We start from the raw sequence: 16,885 nt of genomic DNA, 5'->3' as shown, positions 1-16,885 counted from the left end.
CTTTTGTTGTGTAACTATCTGTCTGTCTATCCATCCATCAATCATCTTAGAGTTACCTTGCTGCTGTGCCTTTTCTTGCTTACAGAAGGAGAGCCAGGTTGCCCAGGACTGGGTACTGCGCTCGAGGCTGCTGATGTTGTTCCAGAATGAATATATGATCCTTTCTCCATTGCAGAAGAGACAACAGAAGGTGTCTGCTGCTGGGAAACCTTCTGGAGTTCCGCTGCTAGCTGTTTAGGATCCACTCCAGGGGACTTTGTTTTTTCTACTGTAATGAGGTATAAAAAACAATCAAATAATTGATACACATTAAAGAAAATGCATATAAATGAAACAAAAAGTCTGCTTCTTCTCGCAAAACAGCATCACTCCTATCCATGGCTATGTTTAATGTTGCAGCTCTGTACCTTTCAAGAGAAAAGGGCTGAGCTGAAATACCAGACACAGCTCATGCCCAAGAATAGTGCTGTTCTTGGAAAAAAGAAGACTGTTTTCCTAAAAAAAAAAAAATTCTTAAACAGTTACTTTATTAACTGTTGATCCATGTGACTTACCAGCCTTCGATTGGTCATGGGGCTCTAAATTCTGTGGCGTTGCAATATTTGATAATATGTTGGAGTTCCTAACAGGAAAAGGCAAAAAGGTAAAACAAAATAAGCAATGAGAGCTGAAATATCAAACACTGTATAAAAGTGGTATAACAGGTAATAAATACATTTGTTCTAATATAAACCTTGATGTTGTGGAACTGTTAGGCTCTCCACCATATATCTATGTAGGGGAATTTGTCATACATAGACCCCAATTATACATCATAAATGGTATACATTTTTAACTGGATCCTGCTCTATGGCATAGTGTAGAGATCTGCGCTATGCCATCCAGCAAATATACCCTGATGAAAACCACCCAAATAGGGGCCAAAATTCAATTTTTCTGGTCCCCATTGGATGGTTGAGGTCTACGGATGTGTTTGCATATGCCTTACACTTAAAGGGGTACTCCGCCCCTAGACATCTTATCCCCTATCCAAAGGATAGGGGATAAGATGTCAGATCGCCGTGGTCCTGCTGCTGGGGAGCCCCGGGATCGCCATTGCGGCACCGCGCTATCATTACAGCACAGAGCGAGTTCGTCGCACGAAAACACACGTAGTAAAGAAAACCTGACTAAACCCGTTGATAAATGTCCATCATAAAGGCTATGTTTACACAGTGTAAACATAGCCTTATTGTAAATGAATAGCAAAATATGTCCATAAAATAGGAATAAAATACATCTGTATTTTTTATCTAATAATGTCTACAATGAAAGTCTATGGAAAGTATCTGTCAATGTGCACACTGTTTAAAAAATGTTTCCGTAATTTCAATGTTAGAATTATGGACGCTTTTTCAAACGGTGTGTGCACTAACAGCATTTTTCCATAGACTTCCATTGTGCACATTATTAGATTAAAGAACAGACATATTTATATTTTATGGTCATATTTTCCTTTTCATGTTACACTGTATGAACATAGCTCATATTAATGTCCTTTAAGAATTACAAAGTCACTATTCATGAATTCCTATGACATCACTGAAAATCAAAGAGTCCGGCACACCCTTCTTAATAGGGTACTGTGCACACTGTGTAGAAGTGAGCTGCAATAGCAGGATCGGCACTACTTTGCTGTAGGGGGGTGCGCTATCTCATTTAAAAGTCACAGTCCAAAGTATCCAAACAAGAATTGAAAGATGGCACTCACCCGAGGGTGAGTGCCATCTTTCAATTCTTGTTTGGATACTTTGGGAAGCATAAAGAGACTGGTATTATGTTAACCCCTTCATGACCCAGCCCATTTTCACTTTCAGGACCTGGGCATTTTTTGAACATCTGACCACTGTTACTTTAAACATTAATAACTCTGGAATGCTTTTACTTATCATTCTGATTCTGAGATTGTTCTTTCATGACATATTCTACTTTATGTTATTGGTAAAATTTCACTGATATTTTCATCCTTTCTTGGTAAGAAATCTAAAAATGTCATGAAAATTTAGAAAATTTAGCATTTTTCTAACTTTAAACTCTCTGCTTGCAAGGAAAATGGATATTCCAAATAAATTAGATATTGATTCACATATATAATATGTCTACTTTATGTTTGCATCAAAAAATGTACATGTTTTTAGTTTTGGAAGACACCAGAGGGCTTCAAAGTTCAGCAACAATTTTCCCATTTTTCTCAAGATTTTCAAAATCGTACTTTTTCAGGGACCAGTTCAGGTTGGAAGTGGATTTTAAGGGTCTTCATATTAGAAATACCCCATAAATGACCCCATTATAAAAACTGCATCCCCCAAAGTATTCAAAATGACATTCAGTAAGTGTTTTAACGCTTTAGGTGTTTCACAGGAATAGCAACAAAGTGAAGGAGAAAATTCAAAATCTTCATTTTTTACATTCGCATGTTCTTGTAGACCCAATTTTAGAATTTTTACAAGGGGTAAAAGGAGAGAAATCCCCCTAAAATTTGTAACCCAATTTCTCTCAAGTAAGTAAACACCTCATATGTGTATGTAAAGTGTTCGGCGGGCGCAGTAGAGGGCTCAGAAGGGAAGGAGCGACAATGGGATTTTGGAGAGTGAGTTTTTCTGAAAGGGTTTTTGGGGGGCATGTCCCATTTAGGAAGCCCCTATGGTGCCAGAACAGTGGACCCCCCCACATGTGACCCCATTTTGGAAACTACACCCCTCATGGAATTTAATAAGGGGTGCAGTGAGCATTTACACCCCACTGGAGTTTGACAGATATTTGAAACAGTGGACTGAGCAAATGAAAAATTGTATTTTTCATTTTCACAGAACATTGTTCCAAAAATCTGTCATACACCAGTGGGGTGTAAATGCTCACTGCACCCCTTATTAAATTCCATTAGTTTCAAAAATGGGGTCACATATGGATATTTATTGTTTTGCGTTTATGTCAGAACTGCTGTAACAATCAGCCACCCCTGTGCAAATCACCTCAAATGTACATGGTGCACTCTCTCTTCTGGGCCTTGTTGTGCGCCCCCAGAGCACTTTGCGCCCACATATGGGGTATCTCCGTACTCGGGAGAAATTGCATTACAAATTTTGAGGGTCTTTTTTCCCTTTTACCTCTTGTTAAAATAAAAAGTATGGGGCAACACCAGCATGTCAGTGTAGAAAATTTAATTTTTATACACTAACATGCTGGTGTAGACCCCAACTTTACCTTTTCATAGGGATTAAAGAAGAAAAAGCCCCCCAAAATTTGTAAGGCAATTTCTCCCTAGTACGGAGATACCCCATATGTGTCCCAAAACTGTTGCCCTGAAATACATCAGGGCTCCAAAGTGAGAGAGCGCCATGCACATTTGAGGCCTAAATTAGGGATTTGCATAGGGGTGGACATGGGGGAATTCTATGCCAGTGATTCCCAAACAGGGTGCCTCCAGCTGTTGCAAAACTCCCAGCATGCCTGGACAGTCAATGGCTGTCCGGCAATACTGGGAGTTGTTGTTTTGCAACAGCTGGAGGCTCCGTTTTGAAAACAGTAGCGTACCAGACGTTTTTCATTTTTATTGGGGAGGGGAGGGGGCTGTGTAGGGGTATGTGTATATGTAGTGTTTTTTACTTTTTATTTTAGGTTAGTGTAAGTTTAGTGTAGTGTTTTTAGGGTACAGTCACATGGGCAGAGGTTCACAGCAAGTTTGCCGCTGGGAGCTTGAGCTGCAGCGGAAAATTTGCGCCATCTCAAACTTGCAGCACTCACTGTAAACCTCCGCCCATGTGAGTGTACCCTGTACATTCACATTGGGGGGAGGGGGGGGGGGAATATCCAGCTGTTGCAAAACTACAACTCCGAGCATGCCCTTTGGCTGTCCGTGCATGCTGGGAGTTGTAGTTTTGCAACAGCTGGAGGCACACTGGTTGATAAACACGGAGTTAGATAACAAACTGGTGTTTCGCAAACCAGTGTGCCTTCAGCTGTTGCAAAAACTACAAATCTCAGCATGCAGTTACAGCAGAAGGGCATGCTGGGACTTGTAGTTATGCAGCAGCTAGAGGTAGAGATGAGCGAACTTACAGTAAATTCGATTCGTCAAAAACTTCTCGGCTCGGCAGTTGATTACTTTTCCTGCATAAATTAGTTCAGCTTTCAGGTGCTCCCGTGGGCTGGAAAAGGTGGATACAGTCCTAGGAGACTCTTTCCTAGGAATGTATCCACCTTTTCCAGCCCACCGGAGCACCTGAAGGCTGAACTAATTTACGCAGGATAAGTCATCAACTGCCGAGAAGTTCATGACGAATCGAATTTACTGTAAGTTCGCTCATCTCTAGCTAGAGGCATACTGCTACAACTCCCAGCAAGCCCTTTGGCTGTCCGTGCATGCTGGGGGTTGTAGTTATCTAACAGCTGAAGGCACACTGGTTGCAAAACACTTGAAAGTTTATTACTTAACTTAGTGTTTCCAAACCAGTGTTCCTCAGGTTGTAGCAAAACTACAACTCCCAGCATGCCCAGACGAAATATCAGATGTTGCCGAACGACAACTTCCAGCATGCTTGGGCAGTCTGGTATGCTGGGAGTTGTAGTTTTGCAACATCTGGAGGTCCACAGTTTGGAGACCACTGTATAATGGTCTCCAATCTGTGCTCTTCCAGATGTTACAGAACTACAACCCCCAGCATGCCTGGACAGACTGAGCATGCTGAGATTTGTAGTTTTGCAACATCTGGAAGAGCACAGATTGGAGACCATTATACAGTGGTCTCCAAACTGTGGACCTCCAGATGTTGCAAAACTGCAACTCCCAGCATGCACAGAAAGCCAAAGGCTGTCTGGGCATGCTGGGAGTTGCAGTTTTGAAACTCCCAGAGGCAGTGGTGAGATCGCTTTACGGCGATCTCATTGCTGCCAATGAAGATGCTGCCCTGCTGCTGCAAACTCACCGTGGGGACGCACCACCGCCGGGACCGCCTGGAGGACACCGCTCGCGCCGGGACCGCTCGGGACACCGCATGGCCGGGTAAGTGATGCCGGGGGACGGGTAAGGGACACTTAGCAGAGCGGTGTGTGTCCCGATCCCCGTGATCGGAACTCACACACCGCGCTGCTAAGTATTCTGATAGCGAAACACTGCTATCAGCTAGTCAGATTTGACTAGCTGATAGCAGCAATCGCTGGGGGGGGGGGGGGTTTGAAACCCGTGGTCGCATGGTAAGATGGCTGGCTATCAGTGATAGCCACCATCTTACCGGGCACTGCGGGATGCCGCGAGTAGCGGCAAAAATGTTCATGACGTATCTGGTACGTCATGGGTCGGGAAGGGGTTAAAGGGGTACTTTGGTGGAAATCTTTTTTCTTTTAAATCAACTGGTGGCAGAAAGTTAAACAGATTTGTAAATTACTTCTATTAAAAAATCTTAATCCTTCATTACTTATTAGCTGCTGAATGCTACAGAGGAAATTAAATTTTCGGTTCAGTAATATTTTCAGTTTTGATTTTCAGATACATTCGGTATTCGGGTGTCCAGGTTTCATTTTTTTCCGGATACATTCGGTATTCGGGTGTCCGGTGGGTTAATTCTTTCGGATACATTCGGTATTCGGGTGCCCGGGGGGACTCATTTTTTCGGATACATTCAGTATTCGGGTGTCTGGGTTTGATTTTTTTTGGATACATTTGTATTCGGGTGGGTTTGATTTTTCGCATACATTCGGTATTCGGGTACATTCGGGTAAATCTTTTTTAGGCAGGGGACCATTAACGGGAGTGTGTGCAGGAAAAGAGGGCAGCCGTAGAGATCGGAACATTGGAAGTCAGGTAAGATAATATAATTTTATGTGATTTATATTAATACATAATGTAATGTTGAATGAATGAGTAAATGAATGAATGAATGCTGTATGAATGATTGATGTGTTTGATCGATGTGTTTGATTGTCGGGTGATTTATGTATAACATGATGTTATACATAAATCACCCGACAATCAAACGCATCGATCAAACTGTTGCAAAATTACAACACCCACCCAGCATGCGGCTGTCTGGGCATGCTGGGAGTTGTAGTTTTGCAACAGCTGGAGGCATACTTTGGCAAACACACGCATTCGCGCAATGCTTTTTAATTAATTTTCAAATTCCGCTGGCTTTTGTAAGAAATGGGTTACCAGGTCAATGACATGCATAGTAATTGCCGTGGGAACATTTTTCATTCATAAAACCGCAGACTTAATTGGATAATTGCAGTGTAGAATGTTTGGTGTCCTAAGCGTTCTACAAAGCAATTATCCAATTAAGCCTGCAGTTTTATGAATGAAAAATGTTCCCACGGCAATTACTATGCATGCCATTGACCTGGTCACCCATTTCTGACAAAAGCCAACGGAATTTGAAAATGAATTAAAAAGCATTGCGCGAATGCGTGTGTTAGCCAAAGTGTGCCTCCAGCTGTTGCAAAACTACAACTCCCAGCATGCCCAGACAGCCGCATGCTGGGTGGGTGTTGTAGTTTTGCAACAGCTGGAGGCACCCTAGTAACAGTAAAACAATAACTAACAATCAGAAACAGTATAGCGCAAGGAACAATAAAAAAATTAGAAAAAATTCTTTACTTTCGTTTTTTTACCGCATGCATTCGGTAAATAATTAATACATTTGTTTTCAGATAACGATTGCATTAGTTTTTTTACCGCATGCATTCGGAGAATAACAAATGCATTTGTTATGTTGCTATTCGTTTTATCGTTGCTATTCGGAAATATTCGAAAACATTTTCGTGCATTCGGAACGGCCCGAATGCACGAAAACGGCAAAATTCGGTAAATTTGACATTCGTGCTGAACCGAATTGCACATGTCTAGAGGAAATTCCTTTATTTTTGGAACACTGATGACATCACGAGCACAGTGCTCTCTGCTGACATCTCTGTCCATTTTAGCAACCATGCATAGCAGATGTATGCTAAGGGCAGCATGGTGGCTGAGTGGTTAGCACTGCTGCCTTGCAGTGCTGGGGACTTGGGTTCAAATCCCACTAAGGACAACAATAAATAAAGTGTTATTTTTATTATAATAACGTCAGCAGAGAGAACTGTGCTCGTGATGTCATCAGAGAGCATTCCAAAAAGAAAAGAATTTCCTCTGTAGTATTCAGCAGCTAATAAGTACGATAAGAATTAAGATTTTTTAATAGAAGTAATTTACAAATATGTTTAACTTTCTGCCACCAGTTGATTTAAAAGAAAAAAGGTTTTCACCGGAGTACCCCTTTAACACAGAATATGTTGTGTGATTTGGAAAGTCAGAGGGCAGAAAACATAGTCGAACATTTATACAGAACACCCTTTTTTAACAGATAAAATTTAGGAATATAAATTATGAGAAGAATAACTTATCAGCCCAAACTACTTTTCGGTATCAGGGACAGTATTTATTTAATGTAAGTAAACCCAATGAAAATAGTGAATAGTGAAAATAGAAATATGAAAGCAAACTCACAGTCTTACACAAATCTCTGCTTCCCCACTTGACTGACTAATGATACTATGGACTTCTTCATATGTCTTTGCAGTTAACTGGAAACCATTCCACTCTAAAACCAGCATTCCTGGAAAGATAATTCACATGATTTTTTTTAATAATGTAACAATATAGAAAACGTTATGATTGTCATTTTTAAGCTACCATGTTACCCTTATATTCCTTAAGCATAACTGTGCACATACTGTAAATTGTGAATCCTGAACATGCTTTGCTTTTTCACGGCAGGCAAAATACCGTATAGTCATTTTTCATACTAACAAACACAATATCTTATGTCTTAGTTTGTTATTGGCTTGATATAACTTATATTATTAATTGTATACAAATTAGATTTTTTTTTACTTAACCCCTTAAGGACTCAGCCCATTTGGGCCTTAAAGGGGCACTCCGCCCCTAGACATCTTATCCCCTATCCAAGGATAGGGGATAAGATGTCTGATCACTTGGGTCCCACTGCTGGAGACCCCTGTGATCTCTCCTGCAGCGCCCCGAGTCATAAGCTTTCTGGAGCTAAGTTTGCTCTGTGGCTGTTGACAGGGTCCGGCGGTTTGTGATGTCATGGCTCTACCCCCTCTCGGCATCACACCCCACCCCCTTAATGTAAGTATATGGGAGGGCATGGCATCAGTCTCGCCCCCTCCCATAGACTTGCATTAAGAGGGTGGGGCATGACATCATGAGGGGGCAGAGCCATGACGTCACAAACCGCCGGTCGTTGTATCATGAGTCATCAGCCACGGAGCAAATGTAGCTCTGGGGAGCTGATGACTCGGGGGGGGGGGGGGAGGGGGGGGCTGCAGAAGAGATCAGAGTACCCAACAGCAGGACCCCTGCGATCAGACATCTTATCCTTGGATAGGTGATAAGATGTCCAGGGGCGGAGTACCCCTTTAAGCACTCAGACAATATTATTTTTACTTTTTAATTTTTTCCTTTTTGGCTTCTAAAAATCATAACTCTTATATTTTCATCCACAGACTAGTATGAGGGCTTGTTTTTTGCGCGACCAGTATCCTTTGTAATGACTTCACTCATTTTACCATAAAATACTACATTTAAAAAATACTTTTTGTGTGGGGAAATTGATAAGAAAACCGCAATTTTACTCATTTTGGAAGGCTTTGTTTTAATGCTGTACATGGTACAATAGACCTGTTTTCTTTATTCTGTGGCTCAATATGATTAATTGATACCCATAATTACATACTTTTCTATTATTATACCACTTAAAGAAAATCGTAAACTTTTTAACCAAATTAGTACATTTAAAATCCCTCTATTTCGCTGACCTATAACTTTTTCATTTTTCCGTTTAAGTGGCGGTATGAGGGCTCATTTTTTGTGCCATGATCTGTAATTTTTATATACCACATTTGCATATATAAAACTTTTAATACATTTTTTTATCAAATTTTATTTGGAATAAAATGTTATATAAAAAAGCAGCAATGTTGGACTTTTTTTTTTTTACGTTCACGCCGTTCACCGTACGAGATAATTTACTTGATATTTTAATATTTTGGATATTTACGCACGTGGCGATGCCAAATATGTTTATTGAAAAAATGTTGACACTTTTTAGGAGGGAATACCGGACAATTAAAATTTTTAATTGGGATGGGGATTTTTCAAATTTTTTTTACTTTAATTTTGTACTTTTTTTTACTTTGATTTTTACACTTTAATAGTCCTCCATTCTGGATGATTCAATCGCCGCGGCAGCACTGCGGACAAAATCTAATCATCAATTTTAGTGAACGCACTGCCGCAGATGCCATAATCTGTATTGATCACAGCATCTTAGGGGTTAATGGCGGACATCCGTGCGATTGCATCCGCGCTATCAGCAGTCGGGACCTGCCGCACATGACCTGAGCATCGCTCCGATGCTCGTGGTCATGTATAGGACGTAAATATACGTCCTGGTGCATTAAGTACCACCGCACCAGGACGCACATTTACGTCCTGCATCGTTAAGGGGTTAAATGGGTATTCCCTGTTTTTCAACATGATAACATGTCAGTAAGATATGCCATCACGTTATGATCAATGAGAAATCAACCTCTAGGGCTCCTACCGCTCTCAAGAAGGAGGGGCTATAGTGCTGAGTTAGCAATGCATCCACTTTAATGCACAGTGATATGTGAAGAACTAAAGCAAGTTCCATTCAGGTAAAGTTCCCTGTGCAATCGGGTGGCCTGGAACACTGATGTTCAAGGAACACTTAAATGGTAAGACCAGCACTAAATTAGCCCTTCAGCCACTTGCTTCTCAACATTGCCGGTAGTCCCAAAGCTCATACCCTCACCAATTACAAAGTGATGGCATATCCTAGAGATATACCATCAATTTTTTAACATCTAAATATCCTTTTGAAGTATAATGCTGAGTAACAAATGCAACATTCTTCTTTTGCCCAGAGTAAAACCTTTCACCTAGCTCCCAAAGTCATAAAAGCAAGTGGAGCAATATCCGGCAAAGCCCACAGGCTAGGGTGGTGCTGTTTCTCGAAAAAAGTCGGAATCTTTTTAAAGTACATACATTCTGTTCATATTGCTGTTTTATTAGGTTGCTTAAGACAAACGGAAAATCCTAGCATGTTGTGTTATTCTACCCAGTAAAAACTGATGGATCAATCAACTAGGATATATCAGGATCCCTTTCAAACTAACATAATCTATGATATTTATTAAGAATCCATAAAAAATCGAGGCTATGACAACAGTATGAACAGAGCTGCACTTATAAGGAGTCTACTATAGAGATGTTACGTCTTCATCAATCTTCCCCACAGCATGACTAAGGCTACTAAATGGTGTTGTTTTAGGAAGTCTCCATAAACACAAGTAAATGAGAGTTTGAGAGTTGGACAGGGGCATATCTCTGGATAAAAGCTGAATGCACTTAAAGGGGTACTGTGAAGGAAATGAACTCGTGTCAGTAACTTACACAGATTTGTAAATTATGTTTATTTAAAAATCTTAAGCCTTCCAGTTCTTCTCAGCTGTTGTGTGGTTCTTTCCAGTCTGACCACAGTGCTCTCTGCTGACACCCTTTGTCCATGTCAGGAACTGTACAAAGTAGGAGAGGTATGGGGATTTGCTCCTACTCTGGTTAGTTCCTGACACAACCAGAGGTGGTAGCAGAGAGCACTGTGGTCAGACTGGAAAGAATTACACGACTTCCTCTGTAGTATACAGCAGCTGATACGTACTGGAAAGATTAAGATTTTAAATAGTGTTAAATTACAAACTTGTATAATTTTCTGGCACCAGTTAATTTGAAAAAAAAAAATTATTCCTCCAAAGTACCCCGTTAATTTAGAAAATATTACTACATTATGAAAATATCCAAAATTAAATACAAGAAAATAGCAGTTCTTTTCTCTTAAGTGGTGAAAACAGAAACAGTTTGTGTCATGCCTATATCACTCTACTCATTGCTGCAAACTAAACAGCAGAGCAAGATTATTTTCATAAGTGTGGTGGATGCCATGTTGCTGATCCATTTAATTCTAGTAATGTAGAATTATACAAACCACAAGATTCATAGTGCACCATGGTATAGTGTATCTTGAGAACATTTTTATGAATGTGATTTCTTAAAGTAGCGTTATTCTCTCATGAAAAAAAAAAGATTTATTTCTCAAAAATGGAAGTGTCAAAACAACTTGATCCAAAATTAAAATGGATAGTCATGGACACTACTGACTGGGAAATACACACAATACATTGAATAGAGATATAATTTTGGGAAATGTTCAATTCTTTTATGTGCTGCTTTAAGAAGAAATCTCACATTCTTACTTTTCACACAGCAAGCTGAAATATTTGAATACGGCACACAAGGAATGTCCACTGCAAAATGGTACAATCATAACTTACAAAAACTAAAATGGATCTTCGTACAAGTTTTGCGGTAATCCTGTGCTGTGGCATAACAAAATCCAAAAATAATACATTGATAACATTGTATAAAACTGTTGCACCCACTTTACAAACATTTAAAACAGAACGGAAATGGGTGCTCCAGAAATACAGATTTGGTTACAAAGCTGTATAAATTCAGAAAACCAAAGTCATGCAATATCCAAATAGTTTATTGATGCCTTTGGGGTAAATAATTCAATTATACAGCTCAGGCATGTGATTGAGTAAATTATTTTGTTGTATTCTATGAACCACAGACAACATTACTTCCAATCTCCAAATAAAAATCTTGTGGTAACTTTATAGAACAAAGTGGCTTGAGTTGTGTTTCAGCTGCCATGGGGTAAATATGCCTAAAGGGGGCATACCCCGTGAAGAGCTAAGTATAAACGAGGGAATAAAAAATGAGTGGGTAGTGTGTGGAACAACATCATAATGTCACAAGGAAGTAAAGTGTGACATTTAAGTAATAATAATTACCCCTCCCACAAATACATTCTGACACATCAGCCTTAACCCCTTAAGGACCAAGCCAATTTTCACCTTAAAGGGGTACTCCGCCCCTAGACATCTTATCCCCTATCCAAAGGATAGGGGATAAGATGTCAGATCGCCAGGGTACCGCTGCTGGGATTACTGCACAGAGCAAGTTCGCTCTGCATGCAATGATGGGCAATACAGGGGCCGGAGCCTAGTTACGTCACGGCTCCGCCCCTCGTGATGTCACGGCCCGCCCCCTCAATATAAGTCTATGGGAGGGGGCGTGGCGGTCGTCACGCCCCCTGCCGTAGACTTGCATTAAGGGGGCGGGCCGTGATGTCATGAGGGGTGGAGCCATGACGTCACGCTGCTCCCCAGTGATCACAGCTGCGGCACGGTGCTATCATTACTGCACAGAGTGAGTTTGCTCTGTGCGTAATGACGGGCAATACAGGGGGTATTGCCCGTCATTACGCACAGAGCAAACTCGCTCTGTGCAGTAATGATAGCACCGTGCCGCAGCGGTGATCCCTGTGGTCCTCAGCAGCGGGACCCTGGCGATCTGACGCCCCTAGATAAGATGTCTAGGGGCGGAGTACCCCTTTAAGGACCAGAGCATTTTTTTGCACATTTGACCACTGTCATTTTAAGCATTAATAACTCTGGGATGCTTTTACTTATGAATTTGATTGCGAGATTGTTTCTTCGTGACGTATTGTACTTTAACATAGTAATACATTTTTGTCGATACTTGCATCATTTCTTGGTGAAAAATTCCCAAATTTCATGAAAAATTTGAAAATGTTGAATTGTTCTAACTTTGAAGCTATCTGCTTGTAAAGAAAAAAGACATAACAAATAAATGATATATTGATTCACATATACAATGTGTGTACTTTATTTTGGCATCATAAAGTTGACATGTTTTTACTTTTGGAAGACATCAGAGGGCTTCAAAGTTCAGAAGTAATTTTCCAATTTTTCACAACATTTTCAAAATCTGCATTTTTCAGGGACCAGTTCAGCTTTGAAGGGGATTTGAGGGGCCTTTATATTATAAATACCATATAAATGACCCCATTATAAAAACTGCACCCCTCAAAGTATTCAAAATGACAAAATGACACCTTAAGGCGTTTCACATGAAGAGCAGCAAAGTGAAGGAGAAAATTCAAAATCTCCATATTTTATATTAACATGTTTTTATAGACCCAGTTTTTGAATTTTTACAAGGGGTAAAAGGAGAAAAAGCCACCCAAAATGTGTAACCCCATTTCTCTAGAGTAGGGAAATACCTCTTATGTGAACGTAAAGTGCTCTGTGGGTGCACTAGAAGGCTCAGAAGGGAAGCGACAATGGGATTTTGAAGTGCAAGTTTTCCAGTGAGCCACAACACCCCACAGGTGTTTGATGACTTTTCGTTAAAGTCAGATGTGTAAATGAATTAATTTTTTTCACTAAAATGATGGTTTTCCCCAAAATTTGACATTTTTACAAGGGGTAATAGGAAAAAATGCCCCGCAAAATTTGTAACCCCATCTCTTCTGAGTATGGAAATACCCAATTTGTGGATGTCAAGTGCACTGCGGGTGCACTACAATGCTCAGAAGAGAAGGAGTCCAACATTTGGTGTTTGGAAAGCAAATTTTGCTGAAATGTTTTTTGGGGGGCATGTCACATTGAGGAAGCCCCTATGGTGCCAGGACAGCAAAAAAACGCAAATGGAAACTACACTCCTCAAGGAATGTAACAAAGGGTACAGTGAGCCTTAACATCCCACAGGTGTTTGACAAATTTCCCCTAAATTTGGACGTGAAAATGAAAACTTAGATTTAAAAAAAAAAAATGCTGGTGTTACCCCACGTTTTTCATTTGCACAAGGGGTAAGAGGAGAAAAAGCCTCCCAACATTTGTAGCCCCATTTCTTCTGAGTATGGAAATACCCCATATGTGGATGTACAGTGCTCTGCTGGCACACTACAATACTCAGAAGAGAAGGAGCGCCATTGAACTTCTGAAAAGAGAATTTGGTTGGAATAGAAGTCGGGGGCCAGGTGCATTTACAAAGCCCCCTGTGTTGCCAGAACAGTGGACCCCCCCCCAACATGTGACCCCATTTTGGAAACTACACCCCTCACAGAATTTAACAAGAGGTGCAGTGGGCATTCACATCCCACTGGCATTTGACAGATCTTTGGAACAGTAATATTTAATTTTCACAGACCACTGTTACAAAAATCTGTCAGGCACCTATTGGGTGTAAATGCTCACTGCACCTCTTATTATATTCCGTGAGGGGTGCAGTTTCCAAAATGGGGTCACATGTGGGGGGTCCATTGTTCTGGCATCATGGGGGCTTTGTAAACACATATGGCCTTCAATTTAGGACACATTCTCACTCGAATAGCCCAATGGCGCTCCTTCTCTTCTGAGCATTGTAGTTTGCCCACAGAGAACTTTACATCCACATATGGGGTATGTTCTTACATGGGGCTACTAATTTTGGGGGGCTTTTTTCCTATTTTTTCTTGTGAAAATGAAAAATGTAGGGTAACACCAGCATTTTAGTGAAACATTTAAAAAAAAATTATTTTCACATCCAACTTTAACGAAAAATCATCAAACACCTGTGGGATGTTAAGGCTCACTGTACCCCTTATTACGTTCCGTGAGCGGTGTAGTTTCCAAAATGGGGTCACATGTGGGTATTTACTGTTTTGCATTTATGTCAGAACCGCTGTAAAATTTGCCACCCCTGTGCAAATCACCAATTTAGACCTCAAATGTACATGGTGCGCTCTCTCTTCTGAGCCATGTTGTGCGCCATAGAACACTTTGCGTCCACATACAGGGTATTTCTGTACTCAGGAGAAATTGCGTTACAAATTTTGAGGGGCTTTTTTTCCTTTTACCGCTTGTGAAAATTAAAAGAATGAGGCAACACCAGCATGTTAGTGTAAAAGGGGTAAAAGGAGAAAAAGACCCCCTAAATTTGTAACACAATTTCTCCCGAGTACGGAAACTAAACTGTTGCCTTGAAATAAGTCAAGGCTCCAAAGTGAGAGAACGCCATGCGCATTTGAGGCCTGAATTGGGGATTTGCTTCCACCACTAAAATACCCTACATCAGTATTTCCCAAACAGGGAAGTGGGCATGCATCAAGCCATTTGTCCAAGTGACTCGGAGGGACTCCCTGCCTCCATCTCCACTGCATACTGCCACGGTGTGTCTGGGTCCTCTGTCTCGCCTTCCTCATAACCCTCTAGCTCCTCTAGCTGCTCCTGCTCCTCCTCTCCTGTCAGATGACTAGAAAAACTGCCCATCTCATGAAACCTAAACTGTGCTCCACTGTGCCCCTCCCCTCCTCCTCCAGTTCAGCCCCCACAGGGCTAATCTCCAGTGCCCTGACCAGCCATCGTTTCCAACACGTGTTTTAGTAAATGAAACAGTGTAATTACTTCGTTCATCCCGTAATCCTGTCGACTGACGTATAATGTAGCTTCCGCAAAGGGCCTGAGCAAACGGCAGGTGTCACGTATGAGCTGCCACTGGTTCACATTGAAGTTACACAGGGGAATCTCCCTATCCGCTTGGATCATCAAGAATTCGGTGAAGGCTTTTCTCTGTTCATATTGTCGGTCCAACATATGGAGGGTGGAAATGTTGCAAATCAGACTATGTTCTGATGCTGCAGCTCAAGGAGGGTGTGCTTTGTGGTGTACGAGTGGCTGAAGTGCGTGCAAAGTTTCTTTCTAATTGTTAGGATGTCTTGCAGATGGGGGGAACACTTCAGGAACCAATTGTAAACCAGATTGAATACGTGTACCATGCAGGGAGCATGTCTCAGGCTTCCTTGTTGCAACACAGACAAGATGTTCTTCCGGTTGTCGGTCACCATGGTTCCCATTTCCAGTTTTCGTGAAGTAAGCCATAATTCGATTTCTTGATGAATGACTTTTAGCAGTTTCTCCCCTGTGTGACTCCGTTCCTCCCCTGTGTGAGGCAAACCATGTGAAGAACAGCGTGACACCACCGCGCCCTGCACACATGGAATGCTGGAGGGGTACTGAGACTTGTCCGTGCAGTGGAGGCTGAGGACATGGTGGAGGATGAGGAGGTGGAGTTGCACACTGTCACAGGACCAACGGCCTGAGAGCCTGGAGGCAGAAGCGGCAGGACCTGTCCAAGTTGCCGTTGTGGCTGTGCAGGAACCACATTTACCCAGTGGGCCGTAAAGGTCATGTATTGTCCCTGACCATAGTTACAGCTCCACACGTCGGCTCTGCCGTGCACTTTGATACGCACCGACTGGCTTAAGGACTGGCCCACCTTCTGTTCCACAAAATTGTGCAGGACTGGTACTGCATTTTTCGCAAAGAAATGACGGCTTAAGACTCTCCACCTCGGCTCGGCACAAGCCATCAGTTCTCTGAAAGGTGCAGAGTCCACCACTTGAAAAGGGAGGGACTGCAGCACCAGCAAATTGGACAGGAGTACATTCCGCTTCTGAACCATTGGATGAGTGGGCTCATACTGTTGTCTCTTGGACATGGCTTCGCTGATGGATTGCTGGCAGAATGACTGACTCAAAGTAGGAGGAGCAGGAGCATCTGGAGCGACAGAAGATGGGTATGACACACAGCTCCCCTCGGCTGAGGTGGAGGAGCCTTGGCTGGCTGAAACAGGGAGTAGAATGCCACTGGGTGATGCAGCAAGCTGGACCACCACATCGGAGCCACGGTTCTTCCAGGCCACTTTATGGTGACGATGCATATGTTGACGCAGGGCCGTGGGGTCAACACAGGTTAACATCTTTCAGATGCTTGATGAAAAACTGCCACACCGCCGAGAAGCTGATTTTCCCCACAAAAGTCCGCACTGATTGACTGCTACTGCCGCTGACTCCAGGAATCC

At 41.8% G+C, this 16,885-nt stretch overlaps 1 protein-coding gene across 3 annotated transcripts in view; it reads right to left on the bottom strand.

The window, feature by feature from the left end:
* The window catches only part of PCLO (piccolo presynaptic cytomatrix protein), a 376,472-nt gene that overhangs the window by 49,920 nt on the left and 309,667 nt on the right, over nucleotides 1-16,885 (bottom strand). For all 3 annotated transcript variants that reach the window (XM_056573406.1, XM_056573408.1, XM_056573407.1), the window contains 3 exons: nucleotides 7,517-7,625; nucleotides 555-622; nucleotides 57-268 (listed from right to left, as the gene is read on the bottom strand). In XM_056573406.1, coding sequence (XP_056429381.1) covers nucleotides 57-268; nucleotides 555-622; nucleotides 7,517-7,625 — 389 coding nt within the window. The remainder of the gene's footprint in view (nucleotides 1-56; nucleotides 269-554; nucleotides 623-7,516; nucleotides 7,626-16,885) is intronic.

Source organism: Hyla sarda, chromosome 4, assembly GCF_029499605.1.
Source record: "Hyla sarda isolate aHylSar1 chromosome 4, aHylSar1.hap1, whole genome shotgun sequence".
Classification (NCBI taxonomy): Eukaryota; Metazoa; Chordata; class Amphibia; order Anura; family Hylidae; genus Hyla; species Hyla sarda.
Note: the sequence above shows the minus strand (reverse complement) of the source record. Positions and strands in the feature narration are given on the sequence as shown.